Below are 18,623 nucleotides of genomic sequence, written 5' to 3'. Positions count from 1 at the left end.
ATCGAAAAAATCCAGTGGGGGATAGTTTTGAGGTGCAATTTCTTTCCATTGAAGTTCAAATGGGGATGGGATGAAAACAAGGTGGGTAGAGGATCCCAGCGGGTCTGCGACACAGGGGTGTTATTGCTATTTTATTTGGCCCATAAGCATGATTCCATGTCCATTTTGATGAAATCAGATGAAATAAATTTCTTCTTGATTTTGAGTGGTTTTAACAATCAGATCAATCATAACAATCATATCCTTGTAAACATTTATTGTTCTTTTTAGAATGAGTCATCAAAACTATTTCAATAGATACCTAGGACTTTTAGTCCACAGTCTACTAATCTACTTTCCACTGATATGTGTAACCACAACTTCGCAGTCAAAGGTGGTAACAACCATGGCATCAATATCAGGTTCCACAACAAAAATCATATTTACAGTCACACCTGTAACTAATCCTACAGCAGAAGTAGCGACTACAATAACAACCAAAACTACTACCCTCAAATCAACCAAAACTTCGACAACCACGCCTCAGCCTACCACAACAACTACAACAACCACCCCTCAGCCTACCACAACAACTACAACAACCACGCCTCAGCCTACCACAACAACTACAACAACCACCCCTCAGCCTACCACAACAACTACAACAACCACCCCTCAGCCTACCACAACAACTACAACAACCACCCCTCAGCCTACCACAACAACTACAACAACCACCCCTCAGCCTACCACACACACTACAACAACCACCCCTCAGCCTACCACCACAACTACACAACACCCCCCCAGCCTACCACAACAACACACAACCATCCCTCAGCCGCACCAAACAACTACAAACAACCCCCTCAGCCTACCACAACAACTAAACAACCACCCCTCAGCCTACCACACAACACTACAAACCACCCCCACCCCTCAGCCTACCACAACAACTACAACAACCACCCCTCAGCCTACCACAAACAACTACAACAACCACGCCTCAGCCTACCACAACAACTACAACAACTACCGCCACCACTACAACTACAACAACAGCAATACCAATTTTAGGTCAGAGCAAGTCTTTTTTTTATAGAATGAGGGTTTTTTTGCAATAATATCATCATCATCAAAAAGAATTTTCCAGAGTTGATTGATGGGCAATCAGCCATTTTGAAAGCTCAGTTTGTCTTTTTCTTACCCCTAGAGAATTAATGAATCTAAGAAATTCCCTTTTTTTGGAAATTTCCTTATTTATACCACAAATAGTTATTAAGCGCTCCGCGTAGGTTTAAAATTCACTCAACATGAAGTATATGAATAGTTATTCTTAATATGCATAAGTCATTTTTCTAGCGGAAACACCCTAAAAAAGCCGGGATTTGACCCCTCTCTGTTACTAAAAATAGAAACACGGAGGTCAAAAACCGGTTTTTTTCGATGCTTCCATTAAAAAATATGACGTCATCTTGACTTACGCATACAAGAATAGGTATCCTTAGATAAATGGTTTTTATAGAAAACCAATAAGTTATGGCTCTGGTTGGGCTGCCCTGAATTTTATGAGTTTTTCAGACTTAAATGTTCTTGTCATATTAATTAAAATGGAAATCTTTACTTCTCAGTAATTTCTGAAATCTGAGGCTCAGATTGTTCTTAGGTTTTGGCCAAATTTCATTCAGTATTTTTATAAAATTGTTCTTATAAAAAAGCCTGTAAGGCAAGGCACGGATGTCACTCTATAACTGTAAATCACTCCCTTGACACATTTGTTAGCGTTTGAAGACTGAATTTTGTCTCAGATCAGATGAGAAGTCAAAAATTACTGTAGGACTAATACTATTCCTTTTGAAAGCAAATTCAACTCTATGTGTTCGTTTTGCTGCGGTGGCACTTCAATGAAAGTTATGGCTAGCTTTTAAAAAAAAGTTACCTTAGCTCAAAAAGACATACTTAAAATTGTGACTAAAAAGTGTGAGAAGAACTTGCAATACCACCGTAAATGCCCCAATATTTGAAAGCGAATTGACTTTAGTAACCAGATTTTCTTGTTCGTTTTAGGCGAGACCAAATTAATTTATTGTTCTACAGGCCCGACCAACCATATACTTGTTCCCAAAGTTGAAAAAATAATAATATTGAATTTGCAAAGTTGGAGGATGAACTTTATAAGTTTTTTGGAATGTAAATTCATCCTAGAACTTAGATGCGTTTAAAATATAATAATGAGAATGGCACGAAAGTTGCCCATCGATAAAAAGGAAAAAGTCTTCTCAGGGATATGTTATAGCGGAGCTGGATGAAGGACGAGAATTCCTTAGCGGATTGCTTCTTTGTCTTTTCTATTGTAAACTGTTGATAATAGAAATCCATCTCTGTCCCCTTGAGTGTTCTGTTTTTATAAGAAAAATGAAGCAGACAAAGTATTCATGCAGTACGATTGCACATATTATGCTATGATGTTCCCACTTTTCATCAAAATAATATTTGTAGAAGATACCCCAAAAGCTTCCTTGTTAAATGAAATCTATTTTTATCAGCGTGTGTTATGAATTTGAGAAGCTTTCATGATTTCTCTTTAAAGTTTTAGGATGTAAATATTTTGACAAATATTGTTTCAATTGACTTGAAATTTTTTCCATAATCAGACATACCGACTTGAACGATAAATGCAGCAGCAGAATCATTGGCTAAGAGGAAATCCAAATTTCACGAGTTTGTAATTAAAAAAGTTAAATTTCATCTCATGTCGAGGAGGTCTTTTTTGGGAAAGGAAACCTGGATTTTATTATTTTCAATTTCCAGTACCCCCTTTGAAATTTATTTTTCTCTTTTTTGGACCACTCTGTATTTTCAACCTCGTTTTACTGACCACCCTGGATTTTTACACTCAAGAAGTAGACCCCTTGGATTTTTTAAGTTTCCAGTTCAACCTGGACGTCATCCCTCCTCGACAAAGGGGGTTCAGACTTTTTCTTGAATATCCCAATTGAAAGGATGCGTTTATAAAATTCTGTGAGGTTCTAATCTTTACCGCAAGATATGTCAGGATTCTGGATGAAATTTTTTTGAGAGTTTTTCATAGTTTCAAGAATTTCAAAGGTGACTCGGAGGTGACTGTAATACAAATTTAATCTTTAGATTGCAATGGAGAATCAGGCCGGTGGAAAACTGGTGACGGGCTTGGTGTTGGGGATGTAGAAGATCGAAAACTTGGACAAATTTTCAACAGAACTACTTGTTTCCAGACTTGTCTAAATTCTAGCATTCACCACGAAGATGATTATAATGGAGTTACATTGGACCCAAATAATGGAAATTGTTACTGTGAGAAGAATATGATAAAGGTTCAATCCGGGTCTACTGGTTATGAGGCATGTTTATTTAAAAAAGTTGTTATACCACCATACTATGATGGTAAGTTTCTTTTTTCGTTAATTCTTTAATATTATCAACTCTACACTCTATTCTCACGACTGATTCGTTGACTACAGTATCATAATAATACAAATTGATCTGTTCAAAATAGTTTGCGAGATAAAATTTTGGCGATTTGTTGACTTTGATCAAGATTTTCATGTGCAATAGAGGACTTAACCTGACTTTTTTTCCATCAAATTAAAATATATAAACAACAAATCACTTTTTAAAACCGTTTTGATGGCGTTCTAAATTCACAGGATTTTGACGTCAACGCATGCTTGCTAGGCCTTGAACTTAGAACGCCACGTGAAAATCCCATCAGCCTTTTGGAGATTTTTTTCGATAATGAAACTAATATTAGTACTTATTATGAATCTTTATTATTTTTTTGTTTCTGCAGGTTGCGATTATAAAATTGGATTTGCTTATGGTTTTAATGGTTTTATTGGGAATACGAAGTTCGAAGATACACCCAATGCAGAGAGCTGTCATGAGCTGTGCTTGGAAAAGGCTATTAAAAATGACCTGCCTGAGTACACTAGTTTCACATTTCACCGAATAAATAATGGTAAAACCTTTTTTGCCTGGGAGGGGAGGAGTAACTATGTATATAAAGATATATAAGGTACAGTTTTTGTGAAATTCTTAAAAGAAAGAAACTTTCATGAAGCCCATCAAAATATTTTACGGAATCAATCATGTGAGATAATTATTCTATTGCTTCTTTTTTGTACTTGTCCCATTGTATAGTGGGTAAAAAGTTACGTGAACAAGAAATTTCGCGAAAGCTACGCGAACAAGAACTTTCGCGAAAGTTACGTGAACAAGAACTTTCGCGAAAGTTTATGCCAAGTTACTTTCGGGTACCTAATAGCCGTCCCCTCCCGATAATTAAATGATTAATTTTTTCACCCAGAACATTTATTTAATTTTCTTTAAAAATGTTGTTTTCGCTTTCTCTTGGGTACCTAATAGGCTGTAAGAAAAAGGGGGGTGGGGGGTTGGACAAAATCTCAAAACTTAATAAGCGGGGGGGGGGGGTTGGAATAAAAATGTTCTGGGTAGAAAATTTTTAAAGGAGGCTAATACAGCAGAATAAGGACAAAAGAGGGAACTTTCAAAAACATTTTCCCAAATATTAATAAGCAGGGGAGGGTGCCGCTTATTCTAACAGCCTACCAGCGAAAACAACATTTTTAAAGAAAATTGCAAAAGTTTTCCCTCAGTTTTAAAAGCCAAAAAGCCGAAAATAAAAAAGAGCTCATGGTAGAGGGGTATCGAAATTTCGTTTGTAGGCAAAAATTTAAGCTTTTCCTAACCATTTGCAAAAGTTATTTAAAAAACTAACTTACATAAAAGAAGTTTTTACCGTAAATTTTGTTCAGAAAGTAAAATTAGCGAAACTTTCTGTTCGTGAAACTTTATGCCCTTAAAGTAGCCTTTTCAATATATACTATACTCTTAATGAATACTTTAAGGGAAGAAATTTTTTGGCGCATGATCGAAAAAGTTTTTTCAGAGGGAATTAAATTTGGCGGATAAAGGATATTTTTGTCCAAAAAACGCCATTTAATAAGAAAAAACGTATTCTAAGGCCGAGAAGTAGCACACAATTTTGGGAAATAGATGCTACTAGCCGTCACCCGGCATCGCACTCGCTGAGAGGAGTAGATAAGCTGAACGCATCATAAGCCCTTTGGATAGTGGGGAGGGTAAAGAGGTCTGATTTGTCAGCCCAAAGAACGAAAAACTACCACTTTAAATGGTTAAAAGCTAAAAATAATCTTTTGTGACGTCATTTGGGCCCTAAACGACGTCAGTCGAAAGTGTAATAAAATTTTCACTCGACGGGAACTATTTCTTCATTGACCAAATAGATTCTCTTGATGGTTTCCAATGAGGGGAAATCATATTGTTTAAATCCTTGTTAAACTCAAGATATCGCTTTTTCAGGTTTTGATGACGTCATTGGGCTCAAAAGTCCATTTATACCCATTCTTAAATTACTCCATTAAATTTTTTCTCCCAACCCTTATCCAATCTCGAGATATCACTTTTTTCCTGTTTTGATGACCTCATCAACTGAAAACGCCTGAAAATTTAGCCAATTTTCAAATTCACACTCAAGCCTTATAAACCCTCCCCATCGAGATATCGCATTTTGAAGTTTTTCAGTTTGAGGTCTGTGACGTCATAGGGTCCCGCTACCCCTATTGTTGTCAACAGTCAATTCGCAAATTTTGGAATCTTTGCGGTCATTGGTTACTGTACCTTGTACCCTAAGGGTTCCAAAAAACCAAAAAAACGTCAATTATTTTCCCTTTGTGTCAAACAAGAAAAAAGTCCTGACATTCTTACCGGAAGTAAAAATGTCTATTTTAAGGACTCGTCACTCCAGGTTTTCTTTCATTTTTTCTCTTAATGGTGGAGTGTGAAGCCGTGATGTTAGTCGACGCATCAAACGCCTTCAACGCAGTCAACCGTGAAGCATTTTTGCACAACATAAAAGTCATCTGCCCCTCAATTGCAACATTTGCCTCCAACTGCTACAATACGCCCTCCAGACTCTTCGTCCTCGGTGGTGTCGAAATCCGTTCATCCGAAGGCACCACGCAGGGTGATCCCATTGCCAGCCTGCTGTACGCTATCGCAACAATCCCTTTGATTCTCTTCGCCGCTAGCGAGATACGTAACACCAACACCCGAGCAGCAGGATATGCCGACGACATATTCGGAGGCGGTACGATTCGTGGGCTCAAACGAATGTGGGATACGATACTTCGCTGGGGCCCCAAATATGGCTACTTCCAGCGCGCAGATAAAACTTGGATTATCGTCAAACCACAACACCTAGAACAAGCCCAACAAGAATTCAAAGACACAAATATCCGCATCACTACCGAAGGAAAAAAACACCTCGGAGCTGCCATCGGTTCAGACGACTACCGCGATGAGTTTGTCACTGAGAAGATCAGCACCTGGATCGGCGAAATTGAGCTATTGTCGGAGATCGCCAAAATCGCCCCTCAAGAAGCCTACACTTGCTTCACGGCAGGTTACAAACACAAATTAAACTTCACCATGAGAACCATCCCCAACATTCAACACCACCTCTCAAAGCTAGATGAAACCATCACCACCAAGTTCATCCCAGCGATCACAGGAGGAATTCATCCAAATAACGTAGAGCGCGAGTTGTTTACCCTCCCTCCAAGCCTGGGTGGTTTGGGAATTCCGAAGTTCAGCGATCTGGCCGAATCCGAATTCCGAAACTCAGAATTGCTCACCGAACAGCTCCGTAAGAACATCATCAAACAAGAAGAAAACGAAATCGACAAAGATGAAATCAAGAAATTGAAAGCGTCATTCAAACTCAAACGCACACAGTCTCATCGACAGAAGTTGGAAAACATCAAGAACCAATCACAAGACGGCATGAAAAAGCTCCTCGAAATCAACCGCGAGCCTGGATCATCCCTCTGGCTATCCACACTCCCCATTCAAGACGAAGGTTTCCAGCTCGACAAGCAATCATTTTGGGACCTGATCAAGATTCGATACGGTCACCAAGTAAATCGTTTACCAGACGTTTGTGTATGTGGATCTTCGTTCAACTTGGAGCACGCGCTGACGTGCAAGAAGGGTGGCTTTGTCACTCTTCGCCACAACCAAATTCGTGACATTACTGCGTCCCTCCTGGCGCAAGTCTGCAAAGACGTGAAAGTCGAGCCAGCGTTGACTCCACTGTCAGGAGAGAACTTTGAAATGAAATCTACCAACACTCAAGACAATGCCCGTCTTGATATTGCTGCTAGGGGATTTTGGATTCCTGGCCAAAAGGCATTTTTTGACGTAAGGGTTTTCAACCCAATCGCCAAACGGTTCAGGAACTCCAGCATCTCCCAAGCATGCGATGTCAACGAAAGGGAAAAGAAACGCACGTACGGCTCCCGTATCCTACAAATTGAACACGGATCATTCACGCCAATCGTTTTCACCGCCATGGGCGGCATGGGAAGAGAGACAAAATGTTTTTATAAGAGACTTAGTGAACTTCTGTCTGAAAAGCGTGACGAAAACCTGTCAGTCACAACGACTTGGGTAAGAAGAAAGGTGAACTTTGCACTATTGAGTTCGGTCCTCTTGTGCCTCCGCGGCAGCAGAACTCCATGGAACAAAGACCACCTCTCCTCTTCACTCACGAAAAGTTCGAGTGACTGTGAGGTTATTTGCGCTTTTTAATTCCTTTATTGAAAAATTTCTAAATTATTACTATTGACTACTAATGTTTGAGATAATATCAAGATCCATACCGGGACTGGCTCCGGACTAGTATTTTTTTTTACATAAACTTTCTTTTATTTTTTAAACATCTTGGAAGTTATTTATGAGGTAAAATTTGTATATAATGCATAATATAATATTGCATGAAAACTCGGAAAAAAAAAAAAAAAAAAAAATTATTTTCCCTTAAAGTGGGTTTTTTAAGTTTGCGAAAGACTTGCACTGCAACGACTTCTTCACAAAAACGCTAATTACCACACTCTTCCCCTGACCACTTTCGCTTTCGTTTTCAACCACCCACCCTCTAACCCACATCTCAAAAATCCATAATGGCTCCTTCGCAGCTCATTCAGAATTAGACTTTTAGTCTATGTAGATAATTTAAATTTGACGGATGGCGGGGAAATTTAAGTTTAGCGGAAACTTAAGGGCTCTGACCATAGTGAATTTTTAATATTTGCCGCTTACAAAATAAAAAGTTCTACTTGATGTAGCACACAAAACTGTGGCATGCTATACATTTTCTGTTAAAAGCCAATTATCCGTAAGTCTGAAAATTTAAGAGTCGCAATGAAAAAAATTGGATGAAGAAGAAAATGAAGACTTTTGCAAAGAATTATTTTCAACTTTGAAGAGCTTAGTTTCGGCGAAGAAAAAACATTTTGAAAATTTTTTTGCAGTAGATGGTGTATCTTTTATCGAACTAAAAACATTTTTTCGAAAAATTTTTCTAAAAGCTTATTTGCTTCAAAATCTTGAAAATAGTGCTTTTTGCCTATAATTTTCCATCCCAATTTTTCATAGAAAAACAGCCATAACTTTTGATGCATTAATTTAGAAAAATTTTCCGAAAAATTTAGAACAGTTTAATTCTTTGCGGACAGTTTGAAAAAGATTCGAAACAAAAAGCTTAATTACCCATTAAACTTAGCACTTTTTATAGAGGAAGGCGATGCAACATATTATTAACGTCTTTTTAAAGTTCATAACGTCATTTTTGCAATTAAATTATTAATTACTCTTAAGGGATTTGATTAAAAAGCAATTTATATAGGCAATTCTTTGTTAAAAGTGTTAAAGAACCTAAAACATAACTTTTATGTTCAAATACTTAAATCAATTTTTCGACTATGATCAGAGCCCTTAAGGCCGGTCTCCACTCGCGCGAGCTTCGATCGCACTTTTTCAAGCAAAGCTTCCACGCTATACAGGGTGTCCCTAATAAAAGTATCGAGTTTGAACATGCGATTGAGTAGAAAGTTTTAAGTGTGTATTCACAAAATTGTATTTTAAGCTCTCCCTCTTTTTTCTTTGTCATTACGATTAATTTGTACGTTGTAATACCTTTTGTAATGAGCCTATGTGATGGAGAACGTTCTTATATTTTAGCGATAACGCACACAAACTTTTTTACTCAATCGCATGTTCAAACTCGATACTTTTATTAGAGACACCCTGTATTGGTCAAAAGAAAAATGAAGCAACTCCATTAGCGCGATCTGATGTAACGGTTGAAAAATGTGTTCAACTTTTTTTTCGAGCGCGTGATACATTTTTATGACGTTCTTTATCGGGAAAATTTTCGTCGGGGAAAAATATTCGTCACTTGGTCAAAATTTTGTCACTTTTCCCCGACGAAGTTTTCCCTGATAAATTTACTGTATCCCTATTCCTAACAGAGATGGGGAGATGTGCAAGGAGAGGAAACCTGGGATACCTGGTAATCTTTTTTCCAAGAAAAAAGGATTGAAGCCAAAAGGTGCGATCGCAGCGCGCGAAAGTGGACTGGCCTTTAGTTAGGAGGATTTTTGACCAAATCTGCCAAATTTTCTTCCCGCCAAATTTTTTTCCAAATGAAACACTGAAAAAGTCTTTGGTTTATTACCGTGTTTTTTTTTTCAGATGATTCATTGGGTGAGTGTAGATGTGGAGCTGAAGCTACTGTGACCAGTAACGCAACTTCCTTTCAAGACCATGTTTCGTGTATTTTTAGAGAGGCGTCATACATACGACTGAATCCATCCATTAGTAAGTAGCATTCTAGAATTTTATTATCTTTGTGAGTTTTTCTCGCGCACCCTAAAAAAGGCTAAAAATCGACATCGACCCTTATGGTGCAATTTTTTGAAATTTTACCAAAGTGACTCAAAAATCTCGTATTTTCTCAATTTTTAGACTCTTACAGTGCACTCCCTCTCTCTCTTACAGTGCACTTTGAGAAGCCTGAAAATCTAGCCTTAAGGGCCGCACATACGGTAGGTCACTTACCTTGAGTGCATCCCCCCCTTCCCCCGGTTAAAGGATGACCGTAAATGGCCAGCACATGCGTATAAGATTGTGTTATATTTACCTTAAAGGAAGAAATTTTGGCGGGAATTTAATTTGACGGATGCCCGAAAAAGTTTTTTAGATGGAATTTAATTTGGCGGATGGACGAAAAAACTAAATTTGGCGGGAATTTAAGTTGGCGTTTGCTGAAAATTTTATCCTTAAAATGGCGTAAAAACAGCACAAAAAATGCAAGAGATCATATTTTCAAAAAGTTTAATTTGGCGGGAATTTAATTTGGCGGATGGCGGAAAAAAGAAATTTTGGCGGGAACTTAATTTGGCGGATTCTAGCCAAGTCCGCCAAATCCGCCAAATTTTCTTTCCGCCAAAATTTCTTCCTTTTAAAAAGGTATATTATCATAAAAAACACAACATTACATTAAACATAAACATTACATTACTTAACTAAACATTGTTTTTCTTTCTTGAATTTTGACAAAAAGATCAGAAAGATGCTCATTGTATTGGACTTTGTTGCTTACAGTATTATACTATACTAGCCATAACTTTCATTAAGGTGCCACCGCAGCAAAACGAACACATAGAGTTGAATTTGCTTTCAAAAGGAATGATCTTAGCCAGTAATTTTTGTTAAGAGTGACCTCTCATCTGAGACAAAATTCTTTCAAATGCTAACAAATGTGTCAAAGGAGTGATTTACAATCTACTTAGAGTGACATCCGTCCCTTGTCTTACAAGAACAATTTCATAAGAATACGAGGCTGAAATTTGGCCAAAACCTAAGAACAAATTTAGAAGAATCTGAGCCTCAGATTTCAGAAACTACTGAGAAGTGCAGGTTTCCATTTTCATTGATATTGACATTTAAGCCTGAAAAACTTAAATATAGAGTTAAGAGCAGACCAGCCAGAATCATATGACTTACTGGTTTTTCCTGTAAAAAGCGTATATCTGAAGATACTGCTCTTCATATGTCATTTTACTAATGTACACGTTTAGCAACATAACTGTTCGAATACTTTGAGTAGAGTAATATTTTTAACCTATGAAGAGAGCTACTTGTGGTATAAAAAGGGAATTTCCCAGAAAAGGGAATTTCCTTAGATTTATTAACTCTCCAGGGATAAGAAAAAGACAAACTGAGATTTCAAAATGAGTAATCAGATTAAAATAACTCCAGAAAAGTGTTTTTGATGCTGATAAAACAAAAGGGAGACCGTAAGATAAGAAACTAAAATACTGAAAAACGCGCGCAAAATTATGAGATGTTTGCCCAACTTCCTTATGCGTGAAGCTATGAATGCCATCCTCGGGAGCTTTAAGCTCCCTGCGGTGGCAAAAAGATAAAATAACAAAGAAAGAACAAGCTAGATGCTGAATGGACCTACCTGATGATGAAAGTTAGATAGCAATGCGAGGAGAAAAATGAAAAAAATCAGTCAGAAAATATAGCGTTTAGCAAAAATGCAAAACATAATAAATTCATCATTGATTGTTGATGGGGGAGAGGGAAGGGTTGTAGGGAAAAAATAAATAGAAAGTTCTGGTCGCAAAAATCAGTTTTATTGACAATTGAATCATGTTTGATGGTGAGCATTGTTATCAATAATGTTTTTGTGTGAAAAACATAGAAATATAAGGAAAAAATCCAACGAAAATCTGCAAAAACGGCGATTTCCGGCATTTTCAACCGGAAAAGGTTTGTTCTCAAAAATCGAACTCGGCCATGTTTTGAGCATTGCGAATACGGCATATTTTTTTTCCCACCGGGGCACCCGGAAGTAGGTCCAAAAAAATGTTTGATCTTTTTATTTATTCACTCTGAATATTTGATTAACACAATCTTTAATTTCTCTTCTTTAATTAAATTCTCTTATCGTATACTGTTAAGAAGTTTTTTAGAAATAAAATAAAACTAGCCGGTACCCGGCGTCGCACGCCGGTTAAGCCGTAGCTGAACGCACTAAAAGTCCTTTGGATGTTGAAGCTGGCTTAAAAAAGCGATCAAATAAAAAAAAGAAATCTGTACAACGTTTAACTCTAACCTTCCCCGGGTGTCTTATCTTTTAACCATATTTGGATCGTTTACTGCCCCCCTCCCCGCCCCCCTCCCGAGACATAAAGCCCTAGTCCCCCCCCCCGGGAAAATGACGTACACACTTTTTAGCAGTAACGACCAATGAAGTATAAGCCCGAAGGGCTAGAAGTCAATCTACTTGGTAGGATTTGAAGCCAACAAATCCTACCAAAGTAGCGCGGCCTTGAGCGGCTCGCCTGGTTTTTACACAAATGACAGATTAATACTATAAAATTTACCTCTAAATTTCGGAAAAAATATCAATCGTAAACAAAGGAATTGCTAGATTCAATCTGTCGTCAAAAATGCGGCGCATTTTTTAAGCTTCACTTTTTCTTGCCTGAGAAAGGTTAGAGATTGAACTTTAGCCTTTCGGGCTTTAAACTCAATGGTAACGACGGCTTGAATATTTTTATAAGAAAAAAGAAAGTGAACTGATTTTTTTCTTATGCTTTATATCGCCCTTTGAATGCTGTTGTTGTCCACAAACTTTTTTATGTTTTGATTTACTTTTGAAATATTCTTTTCTATGAAATGAAATTGTTTTGTTTTGAAAAGAATTCGAATGTCATTAATAAATACGATCGTTAAATACATTCGAAAACATTTAAAACAAAAGAAGAGAGAAAAAGGCAAGTCTGGGCAGAAGTTAAAATTACTAAATGTAGATGGGCCTTAAATTTCAAAACAAAGGCTTAATAAAGTCTAAACCAAGCTCTATCCGATCTTTTGCAAATGGCGCGAATCCAATAAAACAAATTTGTGGAGCAAGAGACTAAAAGTCATAATTTTAAAACACAAACAAAGCGAAAACGAAAGTAGAAAACACAGACAAACACACATACAGACTACCACTATTAATATATAGATAAATAATAACATAATACCTTAATTGATATGAACATTTTCCAAATTTTCAGTGTACGCGAAATTTCAAGGCGCGTGAAAATTTAAGGGCGCGGAGGCGCAAAAGGCGCTTGATTTAGCAGACTCCTAATAAAGTGCAAACACGTTTATTAATTTCGACAAAAATTCAACTCAATTATGAGTGATAATAAAGGCAGGAAAGTATTTTTTTTTTTTTTTATGAAGATTTACAGTCCAGGCACACGAGGGCCTCTAAACCGATCTATCGTCTACAATTACAAAGATCTTGATTCGTAGCGAATGGATGTTCCATCCATGCCTTGGTTAGTTCTTCTTTGAACGCTTTGATGCTAGTAGCGTTAACAGTCTCTTTTGGTAGCTGGTTCCATGCTGTGACACATCGATAGTAAAACGACTTGGTCTGGACACCTCTAAATCCATCGTCTGCAAAGTTTGGTATCAGTTCGTAATCGTGAGTTAGAGATGGACGCACCCTGCGAATAAACTTTCCAACTGTGGTGTCCTTATCGTAGAAGTGGAAGTGTTTGTAGATCTGAACCATGTCTCCGAAGTGTCTTCTGAATTCGAGAGAAGGCAAGTCAAGTTTTCGTAGGCGCTGCTCGTATGGTAGATTACTTAACCTTCTGACCATCCTAGTGGCACGTCGTTGAACGCCCTCAATTAAGTTGATGTCCTTACGTAGTTTTGGTGACCATACAGATTGGGCATACTCGAGATGAGGCCGGACAAAGGTTGTGTACAGAGTGAAGAAAGTTTTAAGGCTAAGGTCTTCGAAACCTCTTCTGATGACCTAGAATGGAATTAGCTTTTTTCACTTGCTTTGATATGTGTTCTTCAAAGGATAAGTCAGAGTCTATCAGAACACCGAGATCTTTTTCAACGAAAACATGTTCAAGTTGTTCACCTCTAAGTGAATAAGGGTGCGCGTGGACAATATTCCAATATTTACCGAGAGTGAGAACGTGGCACTTATCTGGGTGAAATCTTGATAGCCAATCATTTGACCACTTTTCAAGTTTGTGTATGTCGTGTTGGATAGCCAATGAGTCCTCAATCGAGTTGACTTCTCTGAAAATCTTCGTGTCGTCAGCAAATAGGAGAATCGAAGACAGCACATTGTCAGGGAGGTCGTTGATGTAGATAACGAAGAGAAGTGGTCCCAAAACACTTCCTTGGGGAATACCACTGATAACATCGTCCGTCTTAGATCGAGTTTTGTTAACCTTAACCAATCGTTTTCTGTCAGTCAGAAAAGACTCTACCCATCTCAAGATGTTTCCAGATAGGCGATAGGGAACAGTATCAAAAGCTTTCGCAAAATTGAAATATATAGTGTCAACAACACTTCCGTTAGCTATACTTTCACAGCACTTGTCCAAATAATTTAGGAGTTGTGTGACGGTGGAGCGGCGACTAATGAAACCGTATTGCTTGTTGGTTAGAAGCTTTTCGTCAGTTAGATGCTTCATAATGTGCTTTCTTATAAATGATTCCATTAACTTACAGACTACTGAAATCAAACTAACAGGTCTGTAATTTATCGCAAGGTTTTGGGCACCCTTGTTTTTATAAATTGGAGTCACTTGTGCCATCTTCCAATCTTTTGGTATTGTTCCCTCAGACAAGGTCTTATTCATGATGATAGACAGGGGTTCGGCTAGATGGTCAATCAGTTCAACTAACATTTTCGGGTTTGTTGTACATCATCCGGACCGAAGGATTTACTCACGTCCAGCAATTTTATCTGTTTTCTCATCATATCTTCTGTTATGATGATGTTCTCAACTTGAATCTCCGTTCGTGTAGGAAAGTCGGGAATCGTTCCTGGGGGCTCATTGGTAAAGACGCTGCAAAACTGTTTTTGTAGGATGTTAGCCTTGTCGAGATCGTCGTGTTTAATCGATGATTTGTCATCAGGGTTTTCAAGTAGTGGTGAGACTCCGCTTGATGACTTAAGTTTAGATCTTACATGAGACCAAAATATCTTTGGCTTTTCCTTGGATTTATCACAAATGCTTTTTTCATAAGTCCTGTGGGCCTTTGACATCAAACGATTAACTCTGTTTCTTACAATAGTGTAATTGGCACGATGACGATCTCTGTCGAGAGGTGCAGATCTTAACCACCTTCTATGGAGCGTTTTCTTTAACTTGATTTCATCTTGAAGATTCTTATTAATTGGAACTTTACCTTTTTTCCTCCAAAAATCGTTTCCAACTTTTTTCAAAGGGACAAATCGATTTCTGAGATCAATGACAACTTTCTTGAATGATTCCCAAAGATCTTCCACTGATTTATTCACGGATGAATTTTTGAAACCTTCTTTCCATTCCCTCAACGTCGGGTCATTTTTCATTAATTTGAAATTGGCCGAAGCATAGATGAACCTTGTTTGCGTAGGTTTGGAGTATGCGTAGCAAATGAAATTGAAAGCCAACGAACTATGGTCACTTTTTCCTAGTGGTCTTAGGTAGTCGAGATTCCTAATTTGGTTTTCTTCGCCTGTTACTTTAATGGGATAAATTTTCGCGGGGATTAAATTTCGCGGTTGAGCTCATCCGCGAAATTTTAAGATTTCGCGGGGATTAATTTTCGCGGATGGCACTATTGGGGGGCATTATTTTCTCGATTTTGTGACTTTTACTGTCAAATCATGCATATTGGTTGTTGAAATACACATTATTTGCGCCTCTTTGATGCAAGTAACCATTCAAATAGTATTTATTTGACATATTTTGAGTTTTGTTTAGAAATATTTCGCGGATGGGCCTTTTTCAAATTTCCAATGGGACTTATTTTCGCGGATGACACCCAAATCCGCGAAATCCGCGAAAATTAATCCCCGCGAAAATTTATCCCATTAAAGTAAGATCAAGTCGATGAGGGATGGGTCATTAGTTCCTCTACATCGAGTTGGTTCATTAACATGTTGATGAAGATATGCGTCTCTCAAAGCATTTAAGAATTTCTCTTCTTTGCTATCCTCCAGATGCGGGGTGGTCCAGTTTTCCCAATTGATTGTTGGAAAGTTGAAATCACCTAACAAACATTTGTGCGAATATTTCTTGTTTAATGCAATGGACTTGATCAATAAGTTTAGGTTGTTGTTGTTTTCGTTGGAGGGCGTAGATCTAGTTGGGCTTCGATAAATGCATGCAACAGCGAGCAAATCTTTTCCTGATAGTTGTACTTCAATCATGCAAACTTCATTGAAAGTCACTTGAAGCTTGACATCGATTACCAAGTGTTTAATGGATATATGGACAAATATGACAATGCCACGCCCTTGATCTGTATCTAGGTTAACTTGGCTAGCGATTTTATAGTCATCGAATTCATATTCATGTAGCTCCTTCAAGGCACCTGCTTTTGTCTTAGCTTCGCAGATTGCAATTATATGGGGCTTTTCTTCCCGGGCCATGGACTGTAATTCTTTTTTCTTAAACGATGTTAACTGATCTGGATTTGTATAAAGAATCTTCATATCTTTTATTATATGTTTTGGAGCGGTTTTTGCCCCTATTCTTTGACGATGTTTGTCTCTGTTAGGTTTTCGGAGAAGGAGACATTCTTCTCTGTTGGTGATTTCTTCATCGATGATTTTTTCTTGAGTGGCACCATCTTGATACTGAACCCGTTTTTTGAATTACCACGGACGCGATATATCTTTGGCATAAAAACGGTTTTGCAAAGTGGCAAACTCTACCAGCTTTTCGGCCAAAACGTTGTTCGCAAATCGACTTTTGGGCTTACCTCTTAGATAGTGATTTGTCTTAGTCTACTACTTATGTTTGTGATGATAAATAGAGGAGTCATTCACAGAATTCCCCAGGGAATTTCCCTTCTATTCACTTCTTCTTTCAATCTGCGCGTGAGATGCTAGGCAATTCGGTCTTCCTAGCCAGGGTGCAGTATGCTGTGCTGAAAAGTCCTAATAAGGACGAAACGCATATGCTGCTCTGCCACCCAAATCTCCTGAAAGAAGATATTTGGACAGAAATTATATGAATTTCTTCAGATATAAAATATTGTCATGAAGTATGAAACCTTCAACTATTCAAAATATAGAACAAAGCCCACAAAATAAAAGACGCGGCAAAAAATCCGAAAGACTTTCTTTTAACCAAAATGTAATCTTTTTTGGATACACGAATAATCTTGGGAGGGAAAGAAATTAGAATTGTGTTCAAATAAACCCGTCTAGTTAGATTTTTATTTACCATTTGTTTTTTAGAATGTGAAGGTTGGGAGAATATTGATATCACCATAACTAATAGTACTCAAGGTGAATTGAAAGACTATTTGTACACACGCGAAGAATGCTTTATATTATGTCGTTATATTAATAGAAGTAACACGAGCTATCGTAGTGCTATGTATAATGGTTCAGAATGCTGGTGTTTGAAAATGACGAATTTTACAGGTCCAACTTCCAATTCAACACATGTTTGTTCTTGGCCTGAGAATCTGTTAGGTTGACGTAAAACACTAACATATTCATAGAAATGAAGTATCTACCGAGTAGACCGCCAACTCTTCAACCAAAAAAACAAAAAAACAGTAAAGGCCAGTAAAGGCTTGGGGACACAAGAAGTTTTTTTCGCGTTGGTGCAATGTAACATGCTCCATCCCACCAACCTGAAACGCTTTCTTGTGTCTCCACCCCATTTTTCTTTTTACCAATAAAAGTGAAATCGACCAGGGACAAATTCAGCGTGTCTTATGGGTATTTCCCTCACTTTTTGTCCCATGAAACAAAAAAAGAAACCATGGGACACGCACTTTTTTCTTGTGTTGGTGGGATGGAGCATGTTGCATTGCACAAACGCGAAAAAAAACTTCTCTGCTATCTTTCACTTGCCAAACCTTCGTGGATAATGTTGTCTTATTCCGAAATCTCTCCAGGTTGAATGAAGTTACCTTAAGGGCTCTGACCATAGTCCAAAAATTGATTTTGGTATTTGAACATAGAAGTTATATTTCAGGTTCCTAAACACTTTTAACAAAGAATTGCCTTTATAAATTGCTTTTTAATCGAATCCCTTAAGAGTAATTAAGAATTTAATTGCAAAAATGACGTTATGAACTTTGAAAAGATGTTAATAATATGTTGCATCACCCTCTTTTACAAAAAGTGCTTAGTTTTAATGGGTAATTAACTTTTTTGTTTCAAAATTTCTTTACACTGTCCGCAAAGAATTAAACTATTTTAAATTTTGCGGAAAATTTTTCTAAAACGATGTGTCAAAAGTTATCACTGTTTTTTAAGCAAAATCTAGATGAAAAATTGATGAAAAACCACTATTTTGAAGATTTCGAGACAAAGAAGCATTTACAAAAATTTTCCGCAAAAATTTTTATTGTTCAGTAAAAGATACACCATCTACTGCGAAAAATTTTTCAAAATGTTTTTTCTTCGCCGAAACTAAGCTCTTCAAAGTTGAAATACTCTTCATCGCAAAAGTCTTCATTTTCTTCTTTGTCAAATTTTTTCAATGCAATTTTTGAATTTTCAGATTCAGGAATAGTTTACCTAACAGAAAATGTATAACATGCCATAGTTTTGTTGGTTACATCAGTCAGAAAACACATTTTAAAGACGGCAATTATGAAAAATTCACTATGGTCAGAGCCCTTAAGGGAACTAATTTTGGCGAATTCGGCAAATTTAGACA

At 37.4% G+C, this 18,623-nt stretch overlaps 2 protein-coding genes across 2 annotated transcripts; one reads left to right on the top strand and one right to left on the bottom strand.

Moving 5' to 3' along the window:
• Positions 1–911: 911 nt before the first annotated feature.
• On the top strand, positions 912–9,728 carry LOC136799142 (uncharacterized). The gene is made up of 4 exons (XM_067055852.1): positions 912–1,056; positions 3,127–3,402; positions 3,809–3,976; positions 9,595–9,728. Exons 2-4 carry the CDS (start codon positions 3,324–3,326, stop codon positions 9,726–9,728), a joined length of 381 nt encoding a protein of 126 aa, XP_066911953.1. The 5' UTR covers positions 912–1,056; positions 3,127–3,323.
• Positions 9,729–13,189: 3,461 nt separating this feature from the next.
• On the bottom strand, positions 13,190–13,579 carry LOC136799139 (uncharacterized). Its single transcript, XM_067055836.1, has one exon. It carries the CDS (start codon positions 13,577–13,579, stop codon positions 13,190–13,192), a length of 390 nt encoding a protein of 129 aa, XP_066911937.1.
• Positions 13,580–18,623: the final 5,044 nt, after the last annotated feature.

This window comes from Clytia hemisphaerica, unplaced genomic scaffold (assembly GCF_902728285.1).
Source record: "Clytia hemisphaerica strain Z4C2 unplaced genomic scaffold, Clytia hemisphaerica genome assembly, whole genome shotgun sequence".
Taxonomy (NCBI): Eukaryota; Metazoa; Cnidaria; class Hydrozoa; order Leptothecata; family Clytiidae; genus Clytia; species Clytia hemisphaerica.
This window is presented reverse-complemented; position numbering and strand designations above follow the sequence as displayed.